This window comes from Parus major, chromosome 3 (assembly GCF_001522545.3).
Source record: "Parus major isolate Abel chromosome 3, Parus_major1.1, whole genome shotgun sequence".
Classification (NCBI taxonomy): Eukaryota; Metazoa; Chordata; class Aves; order Passeriformes; family Paridae; genus Parus; species Parus major.
In genome coordinates this window covers 55734731-55749387 of record NC_031770.1, presented here as the reverse complement: position 1 = coordinate 55749387, position 14657 = coordinate 55734731, and the positions used below count along the sequence as shown (strand labels likewise).

The following is a 14657-nucleotide window of genomic DNA, read 5'->3' as shown; positions in this document are numbered from 1 at the left end:
ATGTAATGTGGGCTCTTTTTTGTATATGTATGTGTAGTTGTCCTCCTCGGTCCATTGAGACCATGCTGCTGATAGGGGTTTCGATAGAACCATGGAATTACTTAGGTTGGGAAAGACCTGCAAGTTCATGGAGTCCAACTGAACCCAGGACTGCCAAACCCACCACTAAACCTGTTCCTAAGTACCCATCTGCAAGTCTTTCAGTACCTCCAGGGGTGGTGGCTCCACCACTTCCCTGGGCAGCCTGTTCCAGTGCTTCATAGCCCTTCTGATGAATTTTTTCCTAATAACAAATCCAAACTTCCTCTGCCACAATCCGAGGCCATTTCCTATGTTTCTGAACTGGGAGAAGAAACAGACCCCCACCTGACTCCAACCTCCTTTCAGGCAGCTGTAGAGAGTGATAAGGTCTCCTTTGAGCCTCCTCTTCTCCAGATTAAACACCCCCAGCTCCCTCAGATGCTGCTCGTCAGACTTCTGCTCCAGACCTTCACCAGCTCTGCTGCCCTTCCCTGGACACCAGAGCACCTCAATGTTCTTCCTGAACTGAGGGGTCCAGAACTGAACACAGCACTCCAGATGTCACTCTCCAGTGTGAATGCAGGGGACAATCCCTGCCCTGCTCCTGCTGGCCACACTCTTGGTGGTCCAGGCCAGGATGCCATCGGCCTTCTTGGCCACCTGGACACATGTATCTCATGTTCAGCCACTGTCAACCAGCACCCCCAGGTCCTTTTCTGCCAGGCAGTTTCCCAGCCGTTGTTTGGTGGCTTTCACTTCCTTATTTTATACCTTGATCTTTTGAATAAACTATGTTTTCAGATGTTCACAATTTAGCAAGATGGTGATTAGGTAAGCTCCCTGGTACTGGCAAACCATTTTAGCACTGCCTTTCTGAAAGGAAAAATACGCACTGCTGAAAATTATAATTGAAATAAATGACTCTGTTCTTTGCTGTAATTACCATAATGTAGTTCTGAGCACTACTGAGGTGGGAATTTTCTATTAATAGAACTTGTCTAGAATTAAAGAGAAATCGGAAAGGAATCAGGCCAACATTTGTTTGTAAAACAATTCTAAAAATACTTCAGAAAGGTATAAAAACAAATTATTTCCTAAATGTTGTTATTTATGTTTTTGTATGTTTGCCTTTTCACCACTATTAAAAATTTTAGTATTTTTAGTATCATATTTTTATATTTTATTTTCTAAAGGTGCCCTGCAAACTCCTTTTTTTTTGGCCACCCTCCCTGCTGATCTACAGAAATGCTCCCAGATTTAACTGCTTGATTGGCAGGTATTCCATTAATACAAATGACATGCTGCGGTCCACAGCAAGCATACATAGACCCTGAGAGACCCTTGAGTAATCACCATATTCATAACTGCTTCAGGAACAGTTCTTTAACTCCAGTGTGCATATCTTAACTCATATCAGTCCACTTACTGACCCTCCACTTACCACTGAGACCTCCAGAAGAATCCAATCCCTCTCTGTAAATATTCCATACTCTGTAGCAATTTTGTGTCATGGGCAAAACATTACTCTTTCCTTTTGTGTCATGTGTGAAATAATACACTTTCCCATTTGTTCTTACCAATCAGAAAATGACCTGAGAAATGAAGATTTAGTCTTTGCTGTACCTTTAGTTGGTCTTGGTGCAAATATTTTTCTTGTATATGTGTGTGTAAGCACTCTTAATATTGGTATTGTGGGGAAAGGAGAGACACACAATACTTTATTTCTTTATGTTTAGATGGTTATTTTTCTTTATTTTTTCTGTCATTATTTGTTTTGGTGTCATGGGTCAGGATGGGATTCTTTCTGTCTGCTCTGACTGTTAGGTTACTATTTCTGTACAACTGATATAGATACATATGTATGGCTATATTTTATTCCTTCCCAACCAAGCCTTGATTTGTCTTGTCCCTCACTTCTCATTTCTGTGAATAATAATCTCAGGATCTTTTGTTGCAGTCAGATAAACTGATCTCAGAGATCACCTCATCACTGTATTCAGGGAGATTGTGTCTATTGTTTTGGTCAGCTCTGAATTGTCAGGCAGTTGGAGTTGATCATCACTGCATGTCCCTTCCAGCTGAAATAATCTATCCTACCCTATCCTGTCCTTTCCCCTCTCAGTTGTAGTACTTTGGCTTTATGTGTGATACGTCTTTTTCACTGCTTGTTTTCAGGTCATACTATCTGGAGGGAAAAGTAAGATTTCAGTAGTTTTATAATAAAAAATTTGGTTTCATTCACCTCAAAATTTTACTTATGTATTCTTTTTTGCAAACAAATATAAGAGGTTAGTCTTGAATGTGATTACAGCAGACTTCAGGTTTTCATCAGTTTCTGTCTGCAGTACCTCCTCATGAGTTATTCCTTAATTTGTGTGTGGTGTAGAGGGTTTATAACTAATTTTAAAAATCTTGTTTAATTTTTCATGCACTTTAGGATCTTGACAGTGCTATAATAAAGAGACAGAGTTTAGAGCTGGAGATCAGAAACCTCCAAGAAAAACTGACAGTTAACCAGAAAGCTTTGGATACCTCAAAGCAGGAACTGCACAATCTGAAGAAATCTTCCAGGGAGTTAGATGCAAACTTGAAGAGTAGCAGAGAAGAGGCCAGGACTGCTCAGGACTCTTTAGAAGCTTTTAAAGAAGAAATTGCTACCCTGCTCAGCTGTGGATCTGAAATAGTTAAACCTTCTGAGAAGACCATTTTGGAGAGGATCCAAGAAATAAATTGCAAAGAGGAGAATAAAGAAATAGTAAGTCAGCAACTACTGCACTTGTCCAATGTGTGCATTTATTCTCCTTGGGTTCTGTTTCATTTTATTCATCTGGTAGAGTGTTAATTCTTTTCTGCTTAGGTTTTGAAATTACAGAAACCTTTAATTTTGTTGTCTATTGATTTAAGGTAATAGTGGAAAAGCATCTATGTTTTACTAAACAGAAAGAGTTCAGAAATGAAATTAATAATAGATGCTGTTAGGAAGAAAAGACTCGGAGTGGTCTTTCAGTTACAACATTGAAATTTGGTTTCTGTGCCAGCAGACATCAAAGGTGGCTGTTTGGTTGCTATGATTTAGTGAAACCTGTGAACAAGTATGGATTTACTGCTACAATGGTGACTTCAAGAACTGACTTCTTTCTCACAGCAGATATAATTGATGAGTTGCCGCAGGCAACTTCTTTCACTTCAATACTCAAACCTGCACCTAAAGATAAAGATGTGTTTTTACACTTACAGCTAAACATTCAGCATCCGAAGAAGGCTCTGGCTTGAGGCATTTGGTCTGGTAGTGTTTGCAAAGGTGTGTTTGAATGTATAGGTAGAGAAGGGAGAGTTCAGGAGGAAGGTGAATCAGAATGCAACCTGACCAATGTCAGTATCCTGACGCTGCACTGAAGTGTCTCACTTGCTTAAAATTTATTAATTTTGTCAGTGAGAACTATTTATGTTGTTAAAAGTCACACACTAAATCAAAAGCTGCTTTCAGTGAGTCGCTGAAAACCAGCTATTCTTGCCAGATTTTAAAATTCTAGCATCTCCTGCTGATGTGATAGTTTTTAATGACAACAAATAGTTTTGTATTCTGTGCATTTTGATGAAGTATTTAAAAAAACCCAAAAGAACAAACCCATGCCATTGGCCTTCTTGCCTACCTGGGCACATTGCTGGCTCAGTCTGAGCCAGCTATTGACCAGCATCCCCACATCCTTTTCCACCACGTAGTTTCCCAGCCACTCTGCCCAGCCTGTAGCAATGTTGTGACCCGAGGGCAGGACTACTTTGCTTTGTTGAACTTCAAACACTGGCATCAGCCTATTGATGCAGTCTGCCCAGGCCCCTCTGCAGAGCCTTCCTACCATCCAGTAGATCCACACTCTGACCCTACTTTGTGTCATATGTAAAATGGTTGTAGTTTGAAATTATCTAGTAGCCACACTAAAGCAAAAAGTAGAAAGGGGGTTTTTATTTTGTAGGCTGGCTGATCAAGGTGCATGAGTCATAGGAATGAGAAGTTGTGGAGGTCAGAACTGCAGGACCAAAAATGCAGCCTTTGTAAGACGATGGATCAGGCATGGGTGGGTCAAAGGTGGAACCTTGTTTTAGGAAATGCCTGTCTGACTACCTGTGGGTAGTCCCTAAGCCAAGGATGAAAGTTACACCAGGATGCCCCAGGCTGTTAAAATGACAGGTTCTGCTCTGCTTCTGTGGTATAGTCCTTCACTTTCTCATGTTTATGGGTCTTTGAAGCCTCTAAAATCCCCTTGCAGCCACTCTGTAACCTGATAAAGGGGCTGTAGGTTCTCTGGCAGCAACACATTTCTGGGGGAACAAGTTACTGAAACTTCTGTTCCTGATGGGTGATGTGAGATGTAAAAAAGCATAAAATATGTTTGTGGGTTCTTGCAGATTTATTGTTTAGTGTTGGCTACTGTATGAGCAGCAGTGTTTTTTAAGCAAGTTGGGGGAAAATTGTATTTAACTGCAGTTGGAGTTGGAAACCTTTCAGTGCCATTAAAATTAATGAGAGTTCCATGTACTTCTATTCATTTTATTAACAGGAACCAACAAGATGCTTAAAATGAAGAGACTGCTTGGAGATGAGTGTCTGAACACTGAGTTACAAATGCAATATAATTAATTATGTAACCAAATAATTACATGACAGTAAGAAAGAGACAGAGGGAAATAAGCAACTTAGTGTATAGAACTGCCTTTCAGTATTTGGCAGTAGTTTAACCAGATACTTTCAAGCATTTAATTTATAAATAGTTTACAACTTAAATGCCATTACATTATATGCAGGTGTTGGAAAGTTAACAGTGAAGAATTAGAAATGTTCTAATTGCATGTTTTGAGGTTTTATCCTTTTATCCTTGGGCTCTGGCTAGATTACAGAAATAATAATAATAATAATAATAATAATTATTATTATTATTATTGCTATTATTTTAAGCACAGTCTTTTAAACACTGCTTAACAGTTACCAATTTGGAACACTCCTCTGAGACTTAATTATCCATGTCTACATTCTCTCCTACATGCTGCATGTATTTTGTAAATAACTTCTGTGCTTTTTCTAATCAACTCCTCAAAAGAATAGTGATTTCCTTGGCTTATTTTAAGGAATGATAGCTGGCTACCAGGTATTGCTGCTGTGGCCACATCTTTGGAAATTTTGTGTCTGAATTATTTTGCCTTGATTTTTTAATATATAGCAATACCTTTTAGTTGCTTGACTCATCATTTATAATACCTGCTGTTCACTTTTGGGTGTCTCCATTTCTACAGTTTTTTTGCTGGTGGTTAAAGACTTTTCTTTTTGACTTCTTAAATGCATATATTTTAAAGATAGCTATTTTGCCCTGTTTTTAACAATTTGTTGATATATCTTTCATATCTTTCCAGCATTTCCCACTTAACCCCATATGCTTTGTTGGTTTGCTTGCTCCCTAGATGGTATCTCAGCTTGAAACACAATTAGTTAAATTGACTAAAGCTTTGGAGAATCAGACCAGATTGTACCATGAAGCCCTGGAGAGGAGCAGGAAAGCTGAAAAATGTTCTGAGAATTTCCACAATCAAGTGAAGCACTTGGAAGAAGAATTATTAACTGGAGACCTGATGCAAGATGGTTTGAAGCTTGAGAAACAAAAAGTAGTTGCACACATTATTTACTTTTGAATAGAAGTCACTAAAAGCAGAGACACAGCTCATTGTATTGCTTTGGTCTCCTGGAGCACTGGTCTGCAATCTTTCAAGATCTTGTAGTCTTTGATTCCTTTATATTATTAGATAATCGTGGCTAGTAGTTTTTTTTGTCTGATTGTATGAATGAACACACTGTTAACCTGTAATCCATTCACATACCAAAGAGTTTGAAAAATGACATAGTATCTGGAAAGCCAAACACTACAGCTACGAAAAGCAAAGTTGTAGCATGTCGCCAGGCCAGGATTAATGCTTAGAGGGATCAACAATTTTGTGCTATTTTTTTTTTCCTTAGACTATGATAAAATAATATTTTTGAATGAAGCATCCATCACACTGGGAGAAAACCAGAAAAAAGGAGCTGTTTTTTTCCATTCTGCTTCCTCTGTTAGTAACATGTGGCCCTAGATTCTTAAATTATTCTCTAGATTTTGCTGCAATTAAGAGATCTTTTTAACGATTTTTTTTTCTGTCAGTGAATAAATGCAGTGCTTTCTTCTTCTGCTGCTGTTTTTAATTTTTTTCTATCAGAACTACCATGAAACAAAGAGGTATTCTTGCTAATGAACAAATGGTGAAACTGGTTTGTTGTTGGCTTTTTTATTTTTCTTTTTATTTATTTTGTTGGTTCTTTGCAGAGATAATGGTTTGCACCAGAACTAAGAGGAAGCAAATGGAAACAGTTCTTAATGAGAAGGAGAGTTTTGGATTTTGCAAGAGAAGCTAACTGAGAGCAAGAGACAAATCAATTTTTAAAGAGCTGGTAGGGCAGAACGAAAGAAGGAAAAATTGGATTGAATTGTATTTGATACCTGTATGTGTTCACATCAGTAAACCATACGGAGATGCAAATAAAATAAAGCAATGTGTAAACCAGTAACTTATCTCTAATCCTTGCTGTTCCTAAGAAGGGCTGAAGGCTGGCCATGTTAACATTCCTGCATCTCCTCAGACTACATTGTATGTTATAGATCTAGGGGGTTATGGACAAACTAAGTGTTGAATAAAAAAACAACATTTGGAGAATTTGCAGTTGTGTCAGGAGTGTGCCCAGTATATTATTTCTTGTAGCGTACCTGGCTACAAATTGTTGGCTGCCATTGTAGTGGGGATTGCTTTTAAATTGTACTTCATGGCTTTTAATGAAACTTTATTATTCTTCTGCCCACTTTTCCATATCTTAGTATCTTAAATTTCTGGAGCAACTTAATGAGAAGATGAAGCTGGATAGTCTATCAGCAGAGGTTGGATTTGATATGACTATGGATGCGATTCTGGCCCGGGTAGAGCAGTTGGTGAAACTGGAAGGTGACGCAGTGGTTGAGAACAAGACTGTGGCATACAGCCTCCAAAGGAAGGTATGCAAAAAACATGTACCATTCAAAGGTTAATGTATGGCTGTGTTTTCTGTAGTGGCTTGCTAGAGGCAGCAGACTGTATATGTGTAAGGAATTTCAAAGATGTCCATGACATAAAAAGAAGATAGTGTTTGCAAACTGCACAAAAATACTGCATATTGAAATAGCTAAACCCAACCAGTTGGTTGAACATGATACTGCTTTTCACAACTTCTCAAGAAAAAAACTATGAAGTTATGGATGTTTGTATCTAAATATTTGTCTACTTTTTAATACACATTTATAGTTCTGTAAGCAACTTCCATTAATGAATTTAATGTTTTAAATCTAAAGGGATCTGCCAAGGAGGGAGGCACATTACACAAACTTTTCTAGAAACTAGTAGGGTGTTGGTTGTACTTCACCAAGAATTGAAATGTTTCTAAAAGGAACTATTCCTTCCTTCAGTTGTTCCTACAGGAACAAGTATGTTCAAATTTGGTCAAACAACCCTCTGTCATCCTGTTATGACATAGGGAAATCTTCTGGGTTTAGGCTTGTCAGACTGGTATAGAGCTGGGAATTGGGTCTGTTTAAGGTTTAAAACAATAGAGAAGCACAATCAATTGGTAATACAAGGAGTATCAAGTTAGGGTATATATGTGACTTCTTCACGATGTTTTCAAAAGAGGAAAAGGAGTTCAGGTTGTAGAAGCAACACAAGGATTAAATTTGTGGTTATGTAATACCACGGTCTTTCACATTTACTTTTTCAAATGTCCTTGTGTTTGGAAATCAAGTTGAAGGCTCAGAAAGAAAAACTTGAAAGCAGAGAGCTGCACATGAACCTTCTGCGGCAGAAAATAACCCAGCTGGAAGAAGAGAAGCAAGCAAGGACTGCCTTAGCTGTGGAAAGGGATGAGGCCAATCTCACTGTCAGAAAGTTGCATAAGGTGATAGAGAGGCTACAGAAGCAGCTTGATCTGGCAAGGGAAACAAATATGGATCTCAAGGCCAAGCTGTCTGAAACCAGTGAGTTTAAGGTGAGTTAGAAGATTACATTTGTACTTCTGTCCATTTTTCTATTCCAGTTGGATACAGGTGTATTTCATTTAAAATAAATGTGTTCTTGGAGAGCTGCTCAAATCTAGATGGCAAAAGCAAATACAATATTACAATGTTTTGGATATGTTACAATTTGTCCTGATATGCTAAGTAGCATCTGCACAGCACAATGTAAATTTTCAGGCTATTATAAGAAAAATACAATATATGCATTCCTTTCTTTCCTGTTGGTATGGGTGTCATGTATTTTCCCATGCATTACTCACAGAAGGTCTATTCTGAGAGGTGTGGAGGGAATATGACAGGCAGGATTCTAAATTTTATTTGTTTCTATGTTTCATTACATTGCAGTAGTAATACATTACCTGCTTTTACTTAGGTGAATACAAGTAGTTTGCAGCCATTGATAGCTTGCCACCACTAAGAGAAGGGGAGCTTGATTTTATGTGACTTTGTGTCTTGTAGCTGATGGAGTGAAATAGACAACTTTGCATGTATTTCCACTGAACCATTTTTACCAGCAAAACATTTGGCAACTCTTTTTCCTACTATTTTTCCAGGGGCTGGAAGAGAGCAAACCCTTGCTGTGGATTTTCTTTTATGTCCAAATACCTCTTTTCACAAAACCTGTAGAGAATTAGGAAAAGTAACTTTGTCTTTGAAGGAAAAATCTTTTTGTTCATTGTGTTGAAATAGGCTAGTCTCCTTTAGTTACTTTTCAGTTCAGTTCATCATGTACATGTGATGACTTAATGAAGAACCCAAAAGAAACCCCACTAAAGTGCTGATTTGTGATCGCTCCTGATATTTTTATTACTTGCTCAAGTTAGATGAAAAAGAATGACAAATTTAACACTTTCTTATCCTATTGCAGATCAAAACTCTGGAACAGAACAAAACAATAGAGGAACTCAGTAAGTCTCAAGGCAAATTGGAAAGAATGAAAGAAAAAGCTGAGAAACAACTCAGGTCTGCCAAATCAGAACTTCTTTTAAAGGAGCGTAAAGCTACAGAAGATAAAGAAAAAAACAAAAATATGTTAGAAGCAGTTACCAGTGAGGTGAAGGTGCTTAAAACAACCCTTGCAGAACTAGCAAAAAGAGAGAGACAGGTAGGTGTCTAGGAATTTGACAAGTGCTAGGTGTCCCTTAGAGTGCCTGAAAATGGTTTAGGTGGAACAGCTATCCAGCTGTGCTTAAAATCACTCCAAATATTATCAAACAAGGAAATTTTAGCTCACACTTGTGAGCCACAGTGACAGTTGTGATTGCAAAACTATTCTGCAAATTAAGTTTTGCAAGAGAATAATAAATATAGGCATTATTTTATTTGCTCATCACAAAATATTACATCAGCTTTTAGAGAAGTATTAAAATGCTGTAAAATCCTAGCATCTCTCTTAAGGTGTGGCTTTTTCCAAATATCTTAGGTATAAAACTTACCTACTTCTCATCTGTTTACTTTTGTTTCTCACACATCCATCTCTTGCACTTTCTCTTTGCCAGTTGTAAGAGATTCAATAAGACAAGTGACAGGATGGAAGAAAGCAGCCTCAAGTTGTGCTCTGGGGGTTTAGATTGGATATTAGGCAAAATTTATTCTCTGAAGGGGTAGTCAGGAATTGGAAGAAGTTGCCCAGGGGTGTAGTTGAGACACCAGTATTAAAGGTATTGACACCTAGGCATGGTTTAGTGATGGACTTTGCAATGCAGGTTAGGAGCTGGACTTGATAATCTTAAAGGGTTTTTTCAACCTAAATGATTTAATGAGCCAGTGTTACTGTGTATAGGCCATAAATTCAAAGAATGTTGGAGAATACAAGGAACAGCCCCCCAAACCACCCCCCCCACCCAATTTAATATTGAATGTAATTATTTTGGATCAATTTGTGACATATAACTTTGTTAAAGATCAGAAAAATTTTTGTGGTAACTCACAAGCAGGGTATAAGTAGTTTGTGGGAAACATGTTAGCATATGTGTTCCATTCTAATTTAAAAAAAAATTGTGAAGTATGTATGTTATTGCCCTGCATGTTGTGTTTTTTAGCAATGTTATAGATGGCATAATTGTTGAAAGCAAATGGAATGTTTCTTTAAAGTAAAAAAATTGTAATTTTAAATTTATTTCAACTGCCTAGAACTTTATATTAGATTTCCCAGCTAAAAGTTTTATGGTATATGTTTGCCTTAACAGTGACTCTGGATTAAATTTAAGAATGCTATTTCAGAAATTAGTCTAGAAAAATATTTTATTTACATGGAGAGAAGACCAACAACCTGGGAATCTTTTTTTCCTGGAAACCTTTAGCACTGTTCTGTTTTACAATGAAGGTTAGAAATTTGGCAGGAAGATTTAATTTCTTCATACATCTCATGAGGAAACAAAGCATCTGACACAAAGAAGAAGATATTAATTATATGCAGAAACTTATTCCATGGAGTTATATATTGAGTTTTTGCTAGAAGCACACAAGTGTTGACTTTTTACCGTCTGAATGCAAGGGGTTTCAAACCACTTAGATATTGTTTCAGTATTCTTTGGACTTTTATTTTTGTTTCGTTTCTGTTGGAATAAGACGCCTTCTAATTTCCTGAAGTTACAGAGTGAAAATAAAATACAGTGTCTGCTTTTTACATCCTCAAACCCCAATATCTTGGGTTAATGCTCTAAGTTGCATTAATTTCTTGGATTTTATTTCTGATAATTTTACTCACTGAATGGAAGGTACAAAGAAAATTTAGCAGGAGTGTTGTTGTTTGCAGCATACTTTCGTGTTTGAGTCTTTAATGATGTTTATCCTTCATTATTTCTCTACTTCATCCAAAGCCTGTATCTTTGCAGAGGGCTGCCTTGAGCTTTCACTGCAAAGTCTGTATGGAAACAAATTCCAGCTTTGCTGTCTTCTTAGCCTGTTTTTGATCCAGATTTTAAAAGAAAAACTCTAGCTTCTGCTAAATAGGGCTTGTCTAGCACCCTTCCAGAGCCCTGCATCTGTGACCTCCTGAACTAGTGTAGAAGATAATGCATGTGAACTTTGGGGTTTTGGTGCAACAAGATGTTTGTTCCAACGTTTCCAACAAGATATTTGTTCCAAGACATCGCACTGCCTTGGTAATACAGATAGCTGGGACTGAATTCTCAAATCCCAGAATCATGGAATGGGTTGGGTTGGAAGTGACCTTAAAGATAATCTAGTTCCAGCACGCCTGCTGTGGGTAGGGACACCTTCCACTAGACCAGATCAAATCTCCATTCAGCCTGGCCTTGAACACTTGCAAGAATGGGACAGCACAAGTTCCCTGGAAACCTGTTCCAGTGTCTCACCACCCTCCCAGTAAAAAATTTCTTCCTAATATCTAATCTAAATCTCTCCTAATTAAAAACCCTTCTCCCTTTTCCTATCACTATATGCCTGTGTGAAGTGTTGTTCTTCCTGTTTTATTTTTGGAAAGCCCCCTTTAAGTACTGGGAGGCTGTTATAAGGTTTCCCTGGAAGCTTCTCTTCTCCAGGATGAACAACCCCAGCTCTCTCAGTCTGACTTCACAGAAGTTCTTTAGCCCTCTTATCATCTCTGTAGTTCCCCTTGGGACTGTTCTAACAGGTGCATGTCTGTCTTGTGCTGAGGACTCCAGACATCAGCTCTCTTCTGTATTGGTTTCCATATATTTGTGTTTCTGAGCTGATGGCAGCTCCTCAGGGTTTGAAACAAACTGCCTTTTGCAAAGTCTTGGCAACTGAGACCTTGTTTTCAGGAAAGCTGCAAACCCCTTTACTCACAGACTTAGCTGCTTTAGAATTCTGTCCAGTGTTCTTGGGGTTGGAGACATTCAGGACTGTCTGTCTCCTCCTTATCCGTAGCCCTTGGCAGGATTGGTGGAGTGAGGATGCTGCCACATCAAAACATGAATCCAGTTTCTTGGTGGTTTTGATGTTTTTGTGGCATTTTGATTCTCTTTCATGCTTGGGAATGGGGATCTCAGCATTCAAATAGAGAGCAAGAAAATAATATTTCCTCAAATAGTAAAGTTTTTCCTCTTTTATGTGTTGATGATAAAGGGGTATTAAGGCATTTGTAATTATGGCTGTGTATTTTATTGCCTCTTCAAGAAGCTTTGAAGTTTGACTGATAATGATACATACTGTGAGTTAAGAAGAGTAAATCAGCAGTGATGACAACTACTTGTGGATGTCTGTCAGCAGAGAGAAAGCTGATGTCTTTAACTAATTACTTTTCCAAATACTATTCCTATGACATTTTCAGCAGCTATGCACAGAAGAAAAACAAGCAATTTCTTACACTGCATCTTGAATTTGGGCTGTATCCTGATTCAAATCAAAGTCAGACCGCAGGATGTGCCAAGAACTTCCACCTTTCTTCTAACTTCCTCCTTTCTTTTTTCTCAAGAAAGTGAAGGCTGGAGGGGAGTGTGGTAGATAGTGATCAAGGAGAAGCAACAAGCTCTGCTCTGGGAAGTGCCCACCAGAGTTTCCAATTTGTATCTGGGTCAAGTAAAAGTATATTTTCCTCAGTTTTTGGGTTGAGTCAGCAGAGAAGATATGCCTGTGAGAGATTCTAAAGTAACACTTGAAAACTGTATTTTGTGTTTCAGATCCTTGACGTCTCAGCTGTTTGTGTTTTGTGATTTGATGTATGTCCCAAAGGGCTGTTTGTGTCCTCTTCTGCTCTCTGTACTGAGCAACAGCTGATATGCCTATATTTAGCACTGATAAATACAAGTGCTTGTGTTTGTATGTGTGCCTATATGTACATGCTTTCCCTGACATCTCCTTTGCTTCCTATTTAATTTATTCCCTTGTGTTTGCTCCCGCAGCTGGCAGATTTCCGAGAGGTGGTCTCGCGGATGCTGGGCCTCGACACTGCCAGCCTGGCTCTTCCTGACTATGAAATCATTACACGCCTTGATGGGCTGATTCACTCCCATCAGCACCACTTCTTCCCCTGTGTCTGCCTCAAAGACATGGCAAGGACCCCAGAGGAGCAGCAAAGGAACATCCAGCTTCTTCACTGAGCGGAGATGGAACAAAGTGAAATTTTCTGTTTGCTTCCTTGCCTGCTGGACCTCCACAGAAAACATCTCTGTTTCTGTTCCCTACCCTAAAGACACCAACTAGGGCTGATTTTTAGAACCTCAACAGAGAGACTGATAGGAATGGGTAGAGTAAATCCAGCAGCCTGGAGATGGCAAACAGAAAATCCCTGGGCAGCTTAATACTTCAGTTATGAAAATGATGGGAAACAGATCAAGGATGCCCTCGAGTTTCAGTGCAGAGGCATTGAAGTCATGGGTCACCAAGGTCAGTACACAGTTGTGAGAAGTTACTGGATGTCTGCTTCAGTGGCATTCCTTGTGTTTTACCTGTAGTTGACAAGGCTGAAATCAAGTAGGGGTTGTCCTGCTGATGTTCTTCTTGCCACCTGTGAACATCTCTGCATTTTTACACTTAAGGGCTTTAGACAATTGTCTGCAAGTTAGAGGATTATCTCAATTTTGGAACAAAAGATTTTCTTTTTCTTCTGTTGGTTTCTTTTGTCTGCTTATATGGCAAAACAAAAAATTACATTTTTGCAGCAAAGGCTTTCTCACAGGGTCCCATCACGTGCCTCATATAGATATATTTGGTAAAATTGCGTGTTGGCCTTGGTTATGATGTCTTGAAAATTTTGCTTCCAGCTGCTGTATTCCTTGGCCAATTAATGCACAGTGGCAATTCTTCTGAGTTAATGAAAAATTATTTTAGAATTCTTGTTCACTACAGAAAATAGTTGAGCTACTTAAGTGTTTATTTTCAGAGAAGTGATGATTGTGAGGTGTACAAAACTACCTCTTAGTCATAAAAACTGCTTTCTGAGTGTTGTTAAACTTCATGATTTTTTAAAAAGAAATGTGGACAATAAATCTCTTTTAATAGCACATTCAAACTTCATTATGTGGTTTTAGTTTTCCCATTATAAGTTTTGTATGGTTGTGTAGAACAGTAAAGACAACTTACATAATTGTGTCTGACCATTTGTGGGCTTTCTACAGTATCTCAGCAAACGATGACCCACCCAGTAAAACTGAACACACTATTTTAAGAAGAATTACACTTTTTTGAGTAAGAGTGGTAACTTCGATATTCGGCTGAGGACTCAAAACATGTTTTTATTTCATTTGCTTCTGAAGAATTGTTTCTCAGTGACTTGCTGTAAAATAAAAAATAAACAATCAAGCTTTTTTATACTCTAGCATTTTACAAATGACTGTAAAATCAGTCACTTGAGAAGATAGAAATATTTCTTACATAAATTTTTACTCTCCTCTGGCTAACTGGATTAAAATCAATTTAATTTTTTGTTTTATAATTGTCGTGGTTTAAAACTAATAACTAAGAAAATTACTTATTTTTTGCTGTGAGATATGGATTAGAATAAGGGCAAAACAGGCATAAAACTTAAAAGGAATAAAGAAAGTTTATTGACAAACAATAAGAATAAGAACACCAGAATAAACTTCTAGAAAA

At 38.0% G+C, this 14657-nt stretch overlaps 1 protein-coding gene across 5 annotated transcripts in view; it reads left to right on the top strand.

Moving 5' to 3' along the window:
* CCDC170 (coiled-coil domain containing 170) overlaps positions 1 to 14081 on the top strand; it is a 36733-nt gene extending 22652 nt beyond the window's left edge. For 4 of the 5 annotated variants that reach the window (XM_015621088.1, XM_033512757.1, XM_015621091.3 and 1 more), the window contains 6 exons: positions 2459 to 2776; positions 5476 to 5676; positions 6915 to 7088; positions 7868 to 8110; positions 9007 to 9243; positions 12968 to 14081. In XM_015621088.1, the coding sequence (XP_015476574.1) occupies positions 2459 to 2776; positions 5476 to 5676; positions 6915 to 7088; positions 7868 to 8110; positions 9007 to 9243; positions 12968 to 13165 (1371 nt within the window). In that variant the 3' untranslated portion in view covers positions 13166 to 14081. The remainder of the gene's footprint in view (positions 1 to 2458; positions 2777 to 5475; positions 5677 to 6914; positions 7089 to 7867; positions 8111 to 9006; positions 9244 to 12967) is intronic. The other variant, XM_033512758.1, reaches the window with a different exon arrangement.
* The last annotated feature ends 576 nt before the right edge of the window (positions 14082 to 14657 follow it).